Source organism: Eschscholzia californica, unplaced genomic scaffold (assembly GCF_041429995.1).
Source record: "Eschscholzia californica isolate CP2 unplaced genomic scaffold, dmEscCali1.0.p SCAF_2, whole genome shotgun sequence".
Classification (NCBI taxonomy): Eukaryota; Viridiplantae; Streptophyta; class Magnoliopsida; order Ranunculales; family Papaveraceae; genus Eschscholzia; species Eschscholzia californica.
This window is the reverse complement of record NW_028238309.1, coordinates 49,111,112-49,131,162: the sequence shown is the minus strand read 5'-3', so window position 1 is coordinate 49,131,162 and position 20,051 is coordinate 49,111,112. Positions and strand designations below refer to the sequence as shown.

Here is a 20,051-nt window from a genome sequence, read left to right as displayed (position 1 = left end):
ATATTCACTTGCCGCTCAACCTCATGTAGCCAATCAAGGAACTCTTCGACCGACAAATAACCATTGAAGAGTGGTATTTCTTCCTTGATTTTGTATTCATCATAATATCTACGCGTATATAATTGGTTAGGATAATAGTTACCTCTATTTTCTTGGTTGCCAGCATATTGTTGAAGTGGTTGTGCTCTGCCTTCGTTTCCATTAACAGCTTGGTTGTGGGCGAATCCCTCAACACGTTCTCTGTTAATAGGTTGCCTAGGGTTTGTATTGACATTCAGGTTGTTAATCATCTCCATAACTTGGGTTAGTTGATGACTCAAACCGTCAATTTTTGCCCACATGACATTGTTACCTCGTTCACCGTCGAGGTTTGTGTTTCTAGCTTCGTCTTCTGCCATTAAGCCAGGAGAAACCTCGCTCTTGATGCCACCTGACGCAGCGGAAAAACTGAAAAAAACCTTAGATGAAAAGTTAACTAAGTGCATCGACAGAAGCAACTTCGTCATGCACACGTCGTTAGACATTCTTTCACAACTATTTCTACATGTCCGATAATAGGAACTTGATCACTTTGCAGCTTTTAGTTTCATTTTCATGCATAACTTACATTTTTCTGTTGACTGTGTTTAGGTACTATCCTTCAAGCTCAATGTGGGGCACTTTCCTCATTTGGCTGATTTGATCACTAGAATTAACTACAACTATTTCTACATGTCCGATAATGGGAACTTGCTTACAGTCCCTGGCTCTGAAACCACTGGCTCAAAGCTAGGGAAGGGCTTCCCTATCGGAACAAGCTAATGCGAAGAGTCAGGTAGTCAGTAACTTTTCGCCAGGAATGAGTAATCCAGGATCATTAGAGCAAGTTTCTGACATCCTGTGCTTCAGATTTGACGAATACGTCGCCACTTTGTGGGCGTTACGCGAAGGTAGTCAGTAACTTTTCGCCAGGAATGAGTATGTGTGAAAGGCAATAAGCCTTTAAGTAATAATCAAAATAAACTAAGTAACAATCAAAATGAATGAAGAAGAAGAAGAAGATTAGAGTTAGATTTTTTCTGTACTTTGTATTCATATCTAACAAGTATATATAGGTTTACAATTAGGGTAAGTAGGGCATCAATAATCACTACGTATATATTACTTCTAACACAATGGTTGAAAGGTAACAATTTTTTTTGGCCAACATTTGAACTTTTACTCTATTTTCTGGGGTTTCACACGAAACTATAGGCATTTTTCTTCTAGTTTGTCACGAAATTTTCAATCACTAGCTGAGTTTTGGTTGCTTTTATGTTTTCTTCTCTAAATGATATATATACTTTGCAATGTTCTTACAGGTACACCCAAAATAACTCAAAAACATTATAATATGGAGATGGGGTCATACCTTTAACAGTTGAGTTTTCTAACCTAAGTAAATTCTTTAAGACTGAGAGGATATGATACCCTTCCTTACGCCTAAATTTAAGAGCATAAGTACGAAGACAAAAAGATTCAGAGACAACTTTGATTGATAGCAAAGATGCTAACTTATAACATTTCAACTTGTATGTTTCAGATTAGTCGGTTACAAACAAATTATCAGACTGGGACTAGCGAGATTACACAAGAAGAAGACAAAAAACACCACAACCTTAAGGACCAAAGTCTCATTCTAATTGAAATTGTTCTTTTCAACAAAAAAAAAATGGGATTGGTCTGCTATCTGAAATATTATTATTATTACCACATCTATTCCCAAACTACCATGCACAAAACTTGAAGAGCTTTTGTGTCATAGAAGTAATGAACCCAAAATAAGCATGTCTCCAGGATTGCTTCCATACTAACACCCCACAGAAACCCCAAAAACCTGTTACAAATCCCAATCTTGCACTAATATAAAACCACTTCATCTCAAGCCAATCATCCTTCTCACCATCATCATCATCTTGTTTGCCTTCACCATATCCGGGCGGTTGAGCTTGTTCCTCGTCATTGCAGTTTTTGAGTGGAATACCACAAAGTTCAAGGTTGCCAATATAACTCCGTTCAGTAAAGCTTTGTAATTGGGTACTAGAAGGAATCTTCCCTGACAAGTTATTATATGACAGGTTCAAGTGATTCAGAGAATTCAAATTTGTAATGCTTTGAGGAATTACACCCGAAAGTTTGTTGCTGGAGAAATCAAGAGATTCCAATGTGCTCATCTTCCCTATTTTGTTTGGAATCTTTCCTGTAAAATGATTCTCAGATAAGTTCAAAAATCGTAACTCATGAAGTGTTGTTAGATCTTGAGGAATCTCTCCGGATAAGTGGTTTGTAGAAAGATCCATGGTTGTAACAAGTCCAAGAGTGTTACTATACCCATACTGTCTTCCGTTTGTCACCAGCGAAGCAGTTTCTTCATTTCCCCTAATGCTGATGCCAGAATAGTCTATCTGTTTTTTTTGCTTCAAAGCCATGGCACTTAAATTGCTGAAACATCTTGGAATTGATCCGGATAAGTTGTTATGAGCGATATCCAGTATTCGTAGTGAAGTAAGGTCACAAAGTGCTTCTGGAATACTACCACTGAACTTATTTAGACGCAACCTAAGAAGTATAAGCCTTGCAAAGTCAGCTCCCAGCCATGTTGATATGCTTCCACTGAATTTATTTTCACCAAGATCAATCGCTATTAACTTGGTACAATTTCGCAATAACTGAGGTAGTTCACCGAATAAAGAGTTATTACCCAAATGCAAGGATTCTAATTCAACTAGACCGATAGAGCTTGGAATTTTTCCTGTTAACTTATTATTTTCCAACTTTAGAAATGACAAAGATGATGAGTGAAACCAACATTCTGGAATCTCTCCTGACAGGGCATTGTTTGAGAGATCAAGATAATCTAATGTACACATTTGACCAAACTCTGGATGACATCGGAAAGAGGAAATAGGACTGGATAAGAAGTTGTGAGAAAGATCTAGTATTGAAACATTAGATACACTAGGTAGTGGGCCGTTAAAATAGTTGGAAGTCAAGTTAACTTATGTAAAAGTAGAACTAAATTTCAATAACGTTGGTAATTCTCCTGTGAGACTATTGTGGCCTAGATTTAAGATTTCCATTCGAGAAGAAATGTCCCAGAACCAAGTGGGAACTGTGCCTGATATTCTTGTGTTGGATAAATCAATATATGTTAAACTTTTTTGTGTTTTTAACCATTGGGGAAATCCAGATCCTATGTGACAATTTTTAAATGATAATTGTTCGAGTTGAAAAGGAGGTTTCATAGCAGATCTCAACTTCAAATCAACTGAATCAATAAACAACAGTTTTAATCTCCGGAGATTGGCGAAGTTAGCTTCAGTTACAACGCCTTGTAATTCATTATCAGAGACCATTAATCTTTCTAAATTTGAGAGATGCCATATTGTTTCTGGCAATGATCCATTCAATTCATTTCCATCAAGGAATAAAACCCTTAATAATGATAATCTTCCTAACGACGAGGGAATTGAACCAGAAAATGAGTTACCATGGAGAGAAAGGTATTCGAGATTCTTTAATTTCCCCAATTGCTTAGGCAAATGGCCAGAAAGTTTGTTAGTTGATAAATCCAACGACTTCAAACTACTGGTGATACATCCAGATGAATTTACCAAAAATCCAGATATATCTCCACCAAGTTTGTTCCTTCCCAAGTTTAATTCCTGCAAGTGGCATAGATTTCCTAAGGTATTAGGTATCTCCCCTTCAAGATCAAAATTAACGCTTAAGTCAAGGATCTTGATTGAAGTCAAATAACCAATATCTTTCGAAATCGTTCCATAGAAATTATTGACACTTAGATCAAGTGCTTCAAGTCTAGTAAGATTATATAGCCATGGAGGTAATGAAGAATTCATGTAGTTATTAGAAAGATCGAGAATTACTAGAGAAGTAAAGTTTATATGAGGAAGAGTTGGTACTACGGATGAATCTAGATTACATAAAGCAAGACGTAACTCGACTAAAGATGGGAGCATGTTAATCACATGTAGCCACTTATGACTTACCCTACTCAGGTTCACAAGACTCATGTCAAGATGTTGGAGAGAAGAAAGATGAGAGAGCCATTGAAGATCACTAACATCTAGCTTGGGGTTGTAACTAATATCAAGAAAATGAAGATTGGATAAGTTTCCAAGTTCCCTGGGAATTATTCCACCAAAATATGCGCTGTTAAGATCGAGATATCTCAAATTATGGAGGGAGCCCAAGAAAGAAGGTATCTCATTACCCCTAAAATCATTCCAACTTAAGTTCAAATAATTTAAATGTTTTAATTCAAGCAGAGAAGGATTTAACTTACCATCTACTGATAAGTGTTGAAGATGAAGTTCAACAACATTTCCCGTTTTCGGATTGCAAACCACTCTTGTCCATTTACAACATTCTTTACCATCCCAAGTAGATAATATATTCTTCTCATAATAAATATTTCCGTTTTCATCAATATATGAAGTATTTTGATATTTTAAATCTTCTCTGAAGGACAACAGAGCTTGTCTCTCCCTTTCCTTGCAAACAAAACCAAAACTGAACTTGTTGTAATCTGATCCGAACAACAAAAATACAGCAAGAAAGAACATTAGAGAAATAGATCTCGACTCCATTATTAAGTACTGAAATCAAAACCAGAAATTAACTGTGTTTTTCAAACTTAATCGGCAATATATATACGAACACACAAATCTAAAGCTTTTCCGCGTGGTAGGACCTCTCATACTATATTCTAATTTTCAGCTGAATTGTCAATTTTCGAGTCAACAAGACCTTCAATCTGTAGTTGGTCTGAACACTCAACAAAATCTTAAGATGTTATGGCCACAAAGAGACTAACGAATAAGTATAGGTCCGTTGAATCTTGCAAAGATGTTGACAATAAAATTAGTTGGAGACTTTTGTTTAGTATTTAGACTGTTCTACCTTGTTAAGTTTGATTATTTATCGGCCCTCTAAATGGTTTGATTTTTCAACAACTGCTAGCTTAGTTTGTATTGCATCTACTCTAGAATCCGGGAGATTCCAAACTCGATTCACAATAAAGCTGAAATATTCACAAAAATTCGTTTTAAGATCGTATCTTGTGTCTTCTTCTTTATGTAGAAATTTCAAGGCTAGCTAATCACCAAGACTTTTACTGATAATTGTTGTGAAGTTATGAATGACGCCAAATAAATCAAATTATATTGGATTCAAATTGACTTAGTTTGAATGAGCTCTTTCAATGACCGATCAACTTTCTGCACAACCGGTTAATTTGCTTAGAGTTTGTGTCTTTTTGTGGTTTGTTTTTCTTTCTTGTGTTATCTTAATAGAGTAGAGACAGCATAGTACAGAACACAAATGAAGAAGAGCGTGTTTGAAGGGACACTACGCGTGCATTATGCACCTTGAACAGCCATGGGTCCTCCAACAAGTGGTGAGATAAGAAAAATGTTTTTCTCCCTACTTTGTGATCAGTTTCCTTTTTAACAAGGGCGAGCCTTCATAGGATGTGAACTTCAATATAAAAATGCATTTAAAATTAGTACATGTTAAATTTTCAGATATTAATTTAAACCCAACATAGGATGTGAACTTCAAGAGTAAAGACTTAAAGAGTAAAGACTTCAGAGTAAACGCCTACCCATTAGAGAAGAATGCAGCAAAGCTGAATTTGTTGTTATCTGGTCTGAACAAGAAGAATGCAGCAAGAAAGAGCATTAGAGAAATAGACCTCGACTCCATTATTACGTACTTCAATCAAAACCAAAAATCAACTGTGTTTCCAAGTTGAATCGCCAACATATATATACAAACACACAAAATCTAAAGCTTTTCCGCGTGATAGGACCTCTCGTACTGTATTCAATTTTTCAGCTGAAGTGTCAATTTTCGAGTCAACAAGACCTTCAATCAGTAGTCGGTCTCAACACTCCACTTTCTTTACAACCACTCAATTCTTTGTGGGGTGTAATATCTTAAGATGTTATGGTCACAAAGAGAGTGATGAATAAGTATAGGCCCGTTGAATCTTGCAAAGATTGTTACAATAAAATTAGTTGGAGACTTTTCTTTAGTATTTAGACTGTTCTACCTTGTTAAGTTTGATTATTCATCGACCCTCTCAATGGGTTTGATTTGCCAACAACTGCTAGCGCAGTTTGTGACCGAATCTACTCACCAATATTTGTTGTGTTTTCTTTTCTTTGGATTATCTAAAGAGAGCTCACTTGTACACCAATAGACCACGCGTGTTTGAAGGGGCTTTACCTGTGTACTTGCCCCTGGAAGTTCAGAATCAGTACTCAGTCATCGTCTCCATCTTTTAGTTATTTTTGTTGGAAACATTATTTCTAGATGTACACTTGAGCTAGATTCTAATTCTTTTGAGTGAATGAGTCTATCCAGATACAAAACTTCTCAAGATATCTCAATAATCCAAGTATCTGATTGAGACTTACAAATATTGTGAAAGTAATTTATTGGAGACTTTAAATTTTGTCCTTTCAATGGGTTATCTTGAACTCATAATTTTCTAATTCTTTTAGTTGTTTTGAAGTCTTACAGACTATTCACAAAAAGTCGTTTTAAGATCGTATCTTGTGTCTTCTTCTTTATGTAGAAATTTCAAGGCTAGCTAGTCACCAAGACTTCTACTGATAATTGTTGTGAAGTTCTGAATAACGCCAAATAGATCAAATTATATTGGATGCAAATTGACTTAGTTTGAAAGAGCCCTTTCAGTGACCGATAAACTTTCTGCATAACCAGTTAATTTGCTTAGACAAGAGAGAGCTATGCTCACGTATATGTTGAAAAGGGGGGCTTTTAAACCAAATTTGTGTTTGGGCCCAATATAAAAGTGTGGGTTTGAGTAAATGGTTTACCAAACTAGAAGGGGTAAAAAAGTAAAAGCCTCATGAAATTAATTAAAAGGGTGTAGAGAGTTCTTTTCTTAGTCAAGTTCAAGAACAATCTAGAGAGAGAAAGAAAAAGGAGAATAGTATAGAAGAAACTTGAAGAAGAGGAAGAAGAAATAGATCTAGTATGAATATTGTGTTTAAGGTAAGAACTAACTTCAAATCTACTTAAATATTGTGACAAAACTTTGTGTGTTATGTTTATGGGATTGTGTGGATCTAAAGAAACTTTATTATATGAAAGTATAGTGATGTGAATCTTTTGAGTTTATTTGAGTTTATTGAAGTATCTGTACCTCTAATCTCCAACAAATTGGTATCAGAGCCATATTAATTTATCATTTCAAGCTTTTATTCAACATTTTGAGATCTAGGGTTTGTGAAACTTTTTTGGGGATCTTGTAAGAAAAATGTCAAATATGATGATACAACCTCAAGTACCTAGGTTAACTAAAGAGAACTATGAACATTGGTGTATCCAAATGAGTGTATTATTAGGCTCTCAAGACTTATGGGATATTGTTCAAAATGGCTATGTAGAACCAACTCAAGAAGAAGAGATTATTATGAATGATGTACAAAAGTGTGTTCTTAAAGACTCAAGAAAAATGGATAAAAAGCTTTATTTCTTATCTATCAAGGAATTGATGACCCTACATTTGAAAAAGTGTCCGAAGCAAAATCATCGAAAGAGGCTTGGAATATTCTCAAGAATTCATTTAGAGGAGTTGATAAAGTGGTAAAGGTTCGTCTCCAAATTTTGCGTGGTGAATTTGAAAAGTTGAGCATGAATGAAGGGGAACTTATCTCCGATTACATTTCAAGAGTATTGTCGAATGTTAACGAAATGAAAAGGTGTGGCGAAAAATGTGATGACGTTAGGGTGATGGAGAAGATTCTACGCTCTTTGACACCTAAGTTTGATAATGTGGTTATTGTTATTGAAGAGTCAAAAGATTTGGAATCTATGACGGTGGATGAATTGACGGGGACATTACAAATTCACGAACAAAGGGTTAATAGAAATAGTGCAAGCACTTCAAATTATTCGGTGGATCAAGTACTTCAAGCAAAACTAACTCTAGAAGAAAAACAATATGCACCCCAAAGAGAAAGAGACTATAAGAGCTATGGTAGAGATTATGATAATAGTAGAAGTGAATTTGGAAGTCAAAGAGGAAGAAATTTCTTTAATAGAGGAAGAACAAATGGACCAAGAGAAAAGGAAAACTTTACTAGACCTTATAATAGGCAAGGTAGAGATAAAAGGAATATTGAATGCTATAATTGTCACAAACTTGGACATTATAGTAATGAATGTTGGTATAACAAAAAAAATGAGGTACGTGAAGATGCAAATCTTGTTGAAAATGATGTAGAAATAAATGTAGATCCTACATTGCTTTTTTCTTGTGATGGACTTGATGAATCACAAACAAATACTTGGTATTTCGACACCGGTGCAAGTGATCATATTTGTGGGAAAAGAGAATTGTTTGTTGAAGTGAATGAAAGTGTGAAAGTGTGTGTAAAGTTTGGTGACTCGTCAAAGATTCCGGTGCTAGGGAAAGGTAATATCCTCATTCAACTCAAAAATGGAAAACATAACTATATTTCCGATGTTTATTATGTTCCCGCAATGAAAAGTAACATATTAAGTTTGGGGCAACTTTTGGAAAAAGGCTATGATATAAGATTGAAGGATCTTCATCTCACATTAAGAGATAAAAGTGGAACTCTAATTGCTAAGGTGAAAATGGCAAAGAATAGATTATTTCTTTTAGACATTCAACATGGTGATGCAAAATGCTTAAACTCTATTGTGAAAGATAAATCTTGGTTGTGGCATTTGAGACTTGGACATTTAAATTTTGATGGAATGAAAGCTTTGGCAAGCAAAAACATGGTAAGGGGTTTACCATATATTGATCGCCCAAATAAAGTGTGTGAAGGATGTATCTTTGGGAAGCATCATAGAACAACTTTCTCTAAAGAAGGAAGGTGGAGAGCTTACAATCCTCTAGAGCTTGTGCATACCAATGTTTGTAGTCCATTGAAGCCAATGACAAATGGAGGTAACAATTACTTTCTCACTTTTATTGATGATTATAGTAGAAAAACATGGGTATACTTCTTGAAAAATAAATCCGAAGTATTTGAAGTGTTCAAAGAATTCAAGAATATGGTTGAGAAACAAAGTGGGTATTTTATCAAGAAACTAAGATCGGATAGAGGTGGGGAATTTACTTCAAGAGACTTTGATATGTTTTGTAAAGAACATGGAATTATTCACGAACTTACCCCACCATACACACCACAACTAAATGGAGTAGCCGAAAGGAAAAACCGCACCATATTAAACATGGCAAGAAGCATGTTAAAAGAAAAAAGTTTGCCTAGAGAATTTTGGGGTGAAGCCGTTGCATGTGCCGTATACTTGTTAAATAGATGTCCCACTAAAAGTGTTTATATGAAAACACCGCAAGAGGCATGGGGGTATTACAAGCCTAGTGTATCTCATTTAAAGATATTTGGATGTATTGCTTATGCAAAGATACCGGAAGCAAGAAGAACAAAACTTGATCACAAAGGTGAAAAATGCATATTTCTTGGTTATAGTGAGCAAACAAAGTGTTACAAGTTATTTAACCCAACCACCAATAAAGTTCTCCTTAGTAGAGATGTTGTATTTGAAGAAGAAATGGCATGGGAATGGAAAGGAAAAGAAACTACTCTTGAAGGTGAAAATGAAGAAGAAGCACCAAACGAAATTCAAAGAGAACCACAAACACCAATGTGTAGAGCATCATCATCACCATCATCTTCATCTCAATCATCTTCATCATCGGAAGGAAGTTCTAGTGAAAGACCAATGAAAACAAGAAGCTTGAGAGAGATTTATGAAGTTATTGATAATGAAGAAGAAGTGAACTTATGTTGCTTTCTCATGGATTATGATCCTACTAGTCATGAAGGAGTCATTCAAGAAGAAAAAATGAAAAAAACAATGGATGAAGAAATTAATACAATTGAAAAGAATGATGCATATGAGTTGACAAAGAGGTACAAGTCTATTGGGGTAAATTGTGCATACACACCAAAGAAGAATGCAAGTGGTGAAGTCCAAAAGTACAAAGCAAGGTTTGTAGATAAAAGTTACAAGCAAAGAGTCGACATCGATTTTAGTAAGGTATTTATTCCTTTTGTTCATATGAAAATATGGGTCTATATAGCGGGTAAATATTCATGGAAAAGTTATCAATTTGATGTCAAGTTGACAATCTTAAATAGTGTTCCCGAAGAAGAAAAGTTTGATGAACAACTCTCGAAGCATGATGTCTTTGAGAGATTGAAGTGGATGTTAGGTATGAGAAGCTATGGAAATTTGGTTTAAGGGGGGATGTTGAAAAGGGGGGCTTTTAAACCAAATTTGGGTTTGGGCCCAATATAAAAGTGTGGGTTTGAGTAAATGGTTTACCAAACTAGAAGGGGTAAAAAAGTAAAAGCCTCATGAAATTAATTAAAGGGTTATTTCCCATATGGCCCCCTACTTTGTGACCAGCTTCCCGCCTGGCCCCCCACTTTACGAGAAATACCTATATGGCCCCCTTCCGTTATAACACCGTTACTCTCTCTCTTCCATTTCTTTTCTCTCTCTTCCAACATGTTTTCTCTCTCTGTCACCTCGTCAAAACCAGCCACCTCATCACCTTCTCCGGCAAGGTCGCCGGCCGGCCAAATTTCCGGCCGGCGACCTTCAAATATAAAAAAAAAAAAATTCTTTTTCTCTCTCTAAAAAAAAAAATTTTTTTTAAAAAATTCTCTCTCCTCCCTCTCTTCTTCTTCTCTCTCTCTTCTTCTTCTTTTTCTCTCTCTTTCCCCCTCTCTCTATTCTCTCTCTCTCTCGACCTCCGGCGTAGTCGCCGGAGGTCGAACAGACTGTTCTGTTCGAACAGAACAGATCTGAACAGAACAGATTCTGTTCTGAACAGAACAGACTGTTCTGTTCGACCTCCGGCGACTTCGCCGGAGGTCGAGAGAGAGGGGGGAAAGAGAGAGAGAAAGAAGAAGAAGAGAGAGAGAAAGAAGAAGAAGAGAGAGAGAAAAAAGAGAAGAAGAAGAGAAAGAATTTAGAGAGAGAGGGGAGAGGGAATTTAATAAAAAATTTTTTTTTTTTTTTTTAAAGAGAGAGAGAGAAAAAAAGAATTTTTTTTTTTTTTTATATTTGAAGGTCGCCGGCCGGAACCGGTCGGCGACCTTGCCGGAGAAGGTGATGAGGTGGCTGGTTTTGACGAGGTGGCAGAGAGAGAAAACATGTTGGAAGAGAGAGAAAAGAAATGGAAGAGAGAGAGTAACGGTGTTATAACGGAAGGGGGCCATATGGGTATTTCTCGTAAAGTGGGGGGCCAGGCGGGAAGCTGGTCACAAAGTAGGGGGCCATATGGGAAATAACCCTTAATTAAAAGGGTGTAGAGAGTTCTTTTCTTAGTCAAGTTCAAGAACAATCTAAAGAGAGAAAGAAAAAGGAGAATAGTATAGAAGAAACTTGAAGAAGAGGAAGAAGAAATAGATCTAGTATGAATATTGTGTTTAAGGTAAGAACTAACTTCAAATCTAGTTAAATATTGTGACAAAACTTTATGTGTTATGTTTATGGGATTGTGTGGATCTAAAGAAACTTTATTATATGAAAGTATGGTGATGTGAATCTTTTGAGTTTATTTGAGTTTATTGAAGTATCTATACCTCTAATCTCCAACAGTATAGGCTTGAAATTTTTCTTTCAACTATCACACGTATAGGCTTCTTCTCAAGGTTCAATATGATCACATCCCTCCAGCTCTGAACGCCATTCACCCCGAACCAGACAGTGGCTTTGTGGAGATTGGTGTCATGTTTGCCATGGATTTTGGGTTCAGACTCTTAGCTTACCTTTCTCTTCCGCAGATAAAGCTCCAATCTTGAGCGTAATTATTCGTTTTTCTGAAAACTTTACTACTTTTCCTTGGCATTAAATAACATATTGAAAGCGTGCATTTTTATTGTTATAGTAGACATTATAGTGTTTGAACAGATAGTTTCAAGCTGGAAAAAATCTTGACAAAGTTTTCATTTGTTTTAAACTCCTGTTCATGACATCTATTCCAACCCATGATACTAAAGTAGGTAATAATGCTTACCTCGACTGGTTACGGGTACGGACCCTGATCATTTATTCTTAATTAACACGAAAGTTTCCGTTTACTCTTTTTACGCTGGATCCTGGGCATCACATGTTGTTATCTACCGCCGAAAAAATCAACCCCTCGATCATCTTCATGGGACTCTGTGGGGAGGTCAAAACTGCATGAAACAGACAATCAGAAATACGTTTAATGCCTTCACTAGCAAAATAAAATATAGAGTATTACCCTCGACTATCTGTTTCGATTCTCTATGTTATCTTTACTAATTTCACAAAATGAAGTGTATATGATATAACATATAAATTGATTCACTTTGTAATAATATATTAACAGAAATTTGAAAATAGTAGTTAGAACTCTCACAAAATGAAGTATGATCGATCATAAGATATACTTAGTAGTAGACTTGTTCCTGACCGGGCTTATGTACAACCCACGCGGAGATAATTGAAAGATGCTAGTTATCACCCAGAATCATCCATACCTCTAGGACAAATGATAGCTGGGACATTTTATCCAACATTAACCGTGCATCAATAATCACTATGTATATGTTACTTCAAACCCAATGGAAGTATCCTAAACTTGAACTTTTTAGAAATTTTATTCCTCGGCCTAGTGGACTTTTTCCTCACCAGATACCCAACTACATAGATCAAGTGGTTTTATTAGCTCAAAGAAACGTACCACGTATATGCTTGGGCTCAATTTAATCGGCATTGTATGCCCCAGTCGATTGGTCAGACGAGACGACTACCTGAGTGAGAAAGAAATAACAAGCCTTGGATCAACTGAAAGCAACCATGCAATCACACGAGAAACAAGTCACTGGTAAATACTGTAGACCCATGTGAACTGCAACTAGCTGGCCCAATTTGCCCAAGCAGACTTCCTCAGTTTTGCACCGTTTTCTTAGAGCTACTCCAATGACAGTCTGCATTAGGCCGAAAAAACTATTTTCTCACCCAAAATTTTCAGCCTTAGCTCAGCTTCAAACATTCAGCTCCAACCCCAGCATCTCCTGAGGCCGAAAATTTGTTTATGTGGGAAATGCGTGTGTGGCGTTTTTGTTGGTGCGCGAGAAACGTGTGTGGTTTTGTGTATATACAAAACACGTATTTGAACTATTTTCGAAATAATATTTTTTTTCCAAGATTGAAAAACTATTCGGGACCGACACTTTCGTTCAATGTATTTCAATTATTAATGTGGAAGTTTTTTTTAAAGTTGAATAAAAATTAAAACTAATTACATTAAAAAAAATGAAAAATAAAAATAGGAGAAGATCTTGGCCGTTGGATTTTTTCCAACGGCCAATATCATCCCAACATGACCGTTGGGAGTTCCTAACGGCCCTGTTGGGGACCTTCAGTCGCCCCTAATGTTAAGGGTGCCATTAGACGGAAGGGTTGAGGCCCGGCGGCCATTGGAGTTGCTCTTATGCCACAATAGTACTAGTCCTTGATAATTCATTAGAACCTTGATGGAGCTGCAGGTGGATCTCGTGCCCGCTTCTTCTGTCTCCACGCCTTTTTTTGTTCCTGCTTTTCCCCCATTCGTGGTCTTCTTCTCCAATTTTAATGCACCGCCCAACAACTAACTCTATTAACTCGAAAAATTACTAATTAGGAAGAATTTTGTATCAGTTGGTAGGATGCATGAAATAAATTAGGAATGCCCGAGGAAGGGTATCATATCCTCTCTGAGTCGTGAAGAATTTACTTAGGTAAGAAAATTGAACTCTTAAATGTGTGACCCCATTTCCACAAATGATGATGTGTTTGTGAGTTAATTTGGGTGTAACAGTAAGAACATTGCAAAGTATATGTATATAATTTAGAGTAGAAAACATAAAAGAACCAAAATTCAATTTTTGTTTGATGGCAAACCAGAAGGAATTTGTCTACAGTATAATTTCGTGGGAGACCCTCAGAAGATACTGTAAAATTTTAAATGTTTGCCACACAATTTATGTTACCTTTCAACCCTTCCTCACTAATTTATGTCGTGAAATCTAATTTTTTTCTCCCAAATTACAAAATCAAAAGCCAAACATAAAAGAAGAGTTACGGTTTTATCTCATTAATATCATCAATTCCTATTATAAAAATAACAGGAAATTGGGCCGGAGACCCAATTTCTTGTATTTTTTTGTTAAAAAGACAACCCATCTTTTTAACTAGCTAGGCCCCAAGTAAGTTATAAAATAGGCTTGAAGGACATTTTTAAAAGCACCAACTTTTTAAGAGTCAAAAATACCCTTCATTCAATTAGATATACCTAGTAATAATCTAACTAATAAATCAGGAACTTGTGTTTTTCTCATGAACGAACCGAGTTGGATTGTCGACGCCGATTAGAATTTCTGGGGTTTGAATCGATTTTGGCTATAAGATAGGTTGATGTTTTTAGGTTTTGGTGATTTAATCTATTTGCTTGTTGTTTGAAGAGGCTTTTAAGGGGTTTGATTTAGTTTTTGGTTCTAAATTCTAGAGAGAGAAAAATTTATATACTTTTAATGGAAGGAGAATTTGATAGTGTTTCAAGGTATAATCCAACTTCTTCATTGCTTTATTTTCATTGAGTTATGAATGATGGATGACAATTTGTTACTTTTGATGTTTATGTTGAAACTTATTTGTTGGATTTATATGGAAGTTGTGAAAGTATAGTTGATGCAAACAATGTGTTTGATAAAATTCTTGAAAGAGATGTTGTTGCTTGGAATGCAACGTTAGTTGGTTATACAAGACTTAGGTTGGTTGAAATAGCTATAAAGTTGTTAGATGAAATGCCTGTGAGAAATACTTTTTCTTGGACAATCATGATTGGTATTTATGTTCAAATTGAGAATTTCATGAAAGTTTTGGAAGTTTTTCGAAGAAATGTAAAATGATGGTGCTAGAGCTTATAAAATGACTATTATGAATTTGTAGGGGTTTTAGCTAGTTTTTCGTTACAACATTCTATTAGACAATATATAATAATTTGTAATAAATTTCATGTTAAATCAATTCAAAAACTAATTTGCAAACCATTTGCATGGCATTGCAAGGTGTTTGCAAGGCTCTGCAAGGTGTTTGCAAGGCTCTGCAAGGTATTTGCAAGCTTTGCAAGGTGTTCGCAAAGTTATGCAAGGTATTTGCAAAAGTCATGCAAGGTGTTCGTAAGGCTCTGCAAAGTTTTTGCAAGGCTCTGCAAGGTGTTTGCAAGGCTTTGCAAGGCAGTGCAAAGTGTTTGCAAGGCAATGCAAGGTGTTTGCAAGGTATTTTTTTAGACTAGGGTTAGGTTGGTCTTTTTACTGAAATTGAAAACTACATAATTGCCATCAGGGAGGTGAAGCCTAAAAAACTTTGATGAATCCTTTTTAACCAAAGTCATAATTTCTAAGGGAGTTTTGGCCAAAGTCCCTTAAAAATAAAAGGTCTATGGGTATATAGACCTAAATAATGTTCAAAAAAGGTTTATGATCCAATCTTTCCAAAATATGGATATTTAGTCCTTTTACATTATTGACATAAAAACCCTCACTTTCTAAACACAGAACCGTCAATGTCCCACGCTTAAATTTCGCGCGTTTTGGAAAGATAGATTTGGGCGTGATTTGGGGGATTTATTACCAAAAAATGGATTGAAACAAATCATAATTTCTCTATCCTCTAAACAGATTTGGAAATCAAATTTTCTCTTTCCTATTATCCGAATCAATTAGAAACCAAAATCCTAACCAAAACAAAACGACATCACCACGGTTATTTCCAAATCAATTTTCTCTCTCTTCTTTACAGATTTTGAAACCAAATCAATTTTCTTTATCTTACTATGTAAAAAAAATAATTTGATTCAAATCAATTTTCTCTCACTTAACTTTCAGATTTGGAAAGAATATATTTTCTGGGATCAATTTAGCGTGATTTGGGAATTAATATACAAAACATATATGTCACTTTCTCCCACTTTACTTTTAGATTTAGAAATAGTATATTTTTCTGGGAACATTAAAGCAGCATTTGTTTTCGTTTTTACTAAGACATAAATACACATCGAATACAAATTATGAAACAAATACGTAAATTATGTGTTATTTATGACGATGAAACCATCATTTGTCATGTACACAACGTAATTTATCAAATGTATGTGGGTCTTGTTCAATAAATTACACATAATTTTTTTTACATTACACATCGTTTACATTCTGTTACTAAAAAAACGTACAAAATCTTCTCTGGTTCAAAAATAGTGTTCATCCATGTATTCTCCATTTGTAGTCTTGAGCAGGACAAACAACAGTTACACTATATTGTCGAAGAGCATATCCAAATGTTTTTGCACCACCAGGAAACAACTGACCAACTTCAGTAAATATTTTATCCGAGCCATCAGGTTTTAGTTTCGTTGACTTACTTTTATTTGATGATTCTGTTTAAAATTTCATATGTTATATCAAATCTACACACATAAATACACATAAAATAAAAAAAAAATCATATATTGTATTATAAACTACATGTACAGTTCCGTAAATTATGTATAATGTTTGTCAAATTTTGACAATATTTGAAGGTTTTGAGTAGTTTGGTAAGCTTAACAAGGCTACTGTTTTGTGTGAAAAGTACGCGTAATGGTAAATAAATAGTACATAATATATGTGCACTTATACGATGTTTTAGAATTTATTATAAATTATATATAATGTATAACAAATTACGCGTATTTTACATAGTCTTATAAAAACATGGTTCAGAAGATATTTGCGTAATGTACTAGAAAGTATGAAAATTTACTGTAAATTACCTATACTGTATATTCTGTTATGATAAAGGTACAAAATAACACCTGGTTCATAAAATTGTACGAAACCAAAGATCTGAGGTGAAGAAATATCAGAAAATCAAGAAGCTTAAACCTAAATCTTATGAAAAATGATATAATAATCAGATGAAAACAAAACATAATCGATTTGAAGGAAGCAGTAAAGAAGGATTAAACATCAAGATCATAAACAGTTATGAATATCTTAAAGAGAGAAAATAAACAGCAAATCGAGTATGTTGATGAAAATATTAATCAAAGTTAAACAAATTCAAACAAGATTTCTGTCAAAATCTGATGTTTTTAGAGAGAGAGAATATGATTCTTTAACCTGAGAAGCAATATTAGATCTTATCAATGGTTTGAGCAAAGAGTTTCACCGTTAAAACCTGATAAATAATGGAGGTTTTTAGACTGCTATGCTTTGAGGAATTACACCCGAAAGATTGTTGCTTGAGAAATCAAGAGATTCCAATGTGTTCATCTTGCCTATTTCGTCTGGAATCTTTCCTATAAAATGATTCTCAGATAAGTTCAAAAATCGTAACTCATGAAGTGTTGTTAGTGTTGGGGTCCCTCCTTATAATAAAAGGACTCCTAGTTGGAATAGGATTTCCCTTATTCCTTGTTTGGGGAAAAAATAGAAACTTCTATTTTTTCAAGCCTTAAAAGGAATTCCTATTTCTATTGGTAAACCTCCTTATTTATTATTATAAATAGGGAATGAAAGGGAAGAGATTATACACAACAACTTCCAGAACAAAGAGAAGTCAGAGAAAGAGAGATTTCTGAAGTGGTTCTTTCAAGAGAGATTGAAAGAGCAGAATATTGGTTTTGAAGAAAAGAAGATTATTGATCTTGTGAAGCAATTTAGTTTGTGGTTATCTTCTTCAACCTTTAGGAATCGAGGATTTGTTCAAATCCTAAGGAGTAAGAGATTTTATTTCTTTGTTTCTTTGTTCAGTTTATCCACCATAGGTTTGGTGAAGAGTTGTCCAAGGGTGTTTCTACACATCTTGAAGAATTGTGTAACCCATTATTTAATTATAGTGGAAGATTTCTGGACTAGGTCCCGTGGTTTTTTACCTTCTAGTTTGGAGGGGTTTTTTGCCACGTTAAATAATCTTGGTGTCTCTACTTTTACTTTCACATCGTTTATCTTCATATTCCTGAACAAGTTAATTAGGTTATTTTTCCTAACAAGTGGTACCAGAGCTAAGGTTGGATTTATTGTTCAGAAATATGGAAGTGAATACTAATCGAATGATTAGTTTAGATGGAGAAAACTACTTGATGTGGAAAGCAAAAATGGAAGATTTGTTATACTGCAAAGACCTAGCTGCACCCATTGAAAATCACGGTACAAAACCGATGAAGATAGATGAAGAAGATTGGAAGGTATTAGATCGTAAGGTTGTTGGATTTATTCGACAATGGGTAGAACCCAGTGTTTTTCATCATGTATCGACGGAGACTTCCGCTTATAGTCTATGGAGGAAATTAGAAGAATTATATGATCAGAAGACAACTGCCAAAAAGGCTTACTTGTTCAGAAAGCTAGGAAAATTACAATATAAAGAAGGAACCTCAATTGCTCAACACAGGAATGAGATGAAAAGTCTAGTAAATCAGCTTTCTGCAATGAAGTTAGTTTTGGATGATGAGTTGCAGGCCTTACTTCTTCTAAATTCTTTACCAGATAGTTGGGAGACATTGGTGGTGTCTCTTAGCAATTCTGCTCCTGATGGCATAATGCGTATGAATCACGTAACAGGTAGTTTCTTGAATGAAGAAACAAGAAGGAAATCATCGTCAGACGAGTCTCATTCAGAGGCACTTGTTACAGAAAGACGGGGGAGAGGTAAAAGTAGAAAACCTCATAACCGTGATAAGTCAAGGGGAAGATCAAAACCAAAGAAAGAAGTTAGATGTTTTGGTTGTGGAAAAATGGGTCATTACAAGAGTGATTGCAGGACCAAAGAAGGAAAATAAAAAGGATGATGAAAAACAAGATAATGTTGCGGCAGTTGCCTCAGGTGATGACATTATCTTACTCTCAGGTTGTGGAGAGACTTGCTTAAGTATGACTGAGTCAAAACTAGAAACAACATGGTTGGTTGACTCAGGTGCTTCGTATCATGCTACTCCATGTAAGGATTTCTTTAGATCTTACAGAACTGGTGACCTTGGCAAAGTCAGGATGGGAAACTTAGGTTTCTCAAAAATCGTAGGAATTGGAGAAGTGAAAATTGAGACGAGCACAGGGAGTACATTGATTCTGAAGAATGTGAGGCATATACCAGATCTTCGCTATAACCTAATCTCTACCGGAGTATTAGATGATGAAGGGTACCACAGTCACTTTGGTGATGGAAAGTGGAAGCTCACAAAAGGGTCAATGGTGATAGCAAGAGGGAAGAAGTGTTGTACTTTATACAGGACTCAAGTAAAACTGTGTAAAGGAGAATTGAATGCAGTTGAAAAAGATTCTTCCACTGATCTTTGGCATAGAAGACTCGGGCACATGAGCGAGAAAGGACTTCAAATCCTTGCTAAACGACAAGACTTACCGAACGTAAAAGGTATAAATTTAAACACTTGTTCTCATTGTTTAGTAGGAAAGCAACATAGAGTTTCCTTTCAAAGGAATGCATCTGAAAGAAAATCCAGTGTTTTGGAGCTTGTTTATTCTGACGTTTGTGGACCTTTAAAGGTCAAAACACTTGGTGGTGCTTTGTATTTCGTTACTTTTATAGATGATGCTTCCAAGAAAGTTTGGGCATGTGCCATAAAGACCAAAGATCAGGTACTTGCAGTTTTCAAGAATTTCCACAACATGGTAGAACGGGAGACAGGAAAATCATTGAAGTGCATTCGCACTGACAATGGAGGAGAATACATCGGGTCGTTTGAAGAGTATTGCAAAACCCATGGTATTCGACATGAACAGACAGCTCCCAAAACTCCACAACAAAATGGTGTAGCAGAACGCATGAATCGCACTATTGTGGAGAGGATCAGATGTATGCTCTCAGAAGCTAAGTTGCCTAAAAGTTTCTGGGGTGAAGCAATGCGTACTGCATGTTATCTGATCAATTTATCACCTTCAACACCATTAGATGGAGATGTA

At 35.4% G+C, this 20,051-nt stretch overlaps 1 protein-coding gene across 1 annotated transcript; it reads right to left on the bottom strand.

The window, feature by feature from the left end:
• Positions 1–1,745: 1,745 nt before the first annotated feature.
• LOC147558647 (receptor-like protein EIX2) lies at positions 1,746–4,337 on the bottom strand (the record flags this gene model as incomplete). Its single annotated transcript, XM_086659044.1, has 2 exons — positions 1,746–2,899; positions 3,509–4,337. Coding segments are annotated over 2 exons (1,983 nt in total), but the record flags the coding sequence as incomplete, so codon positions are not given.
• Between the last annotated feature and the right edge of the window lie 15,714 nt (positions 4,338–20,051).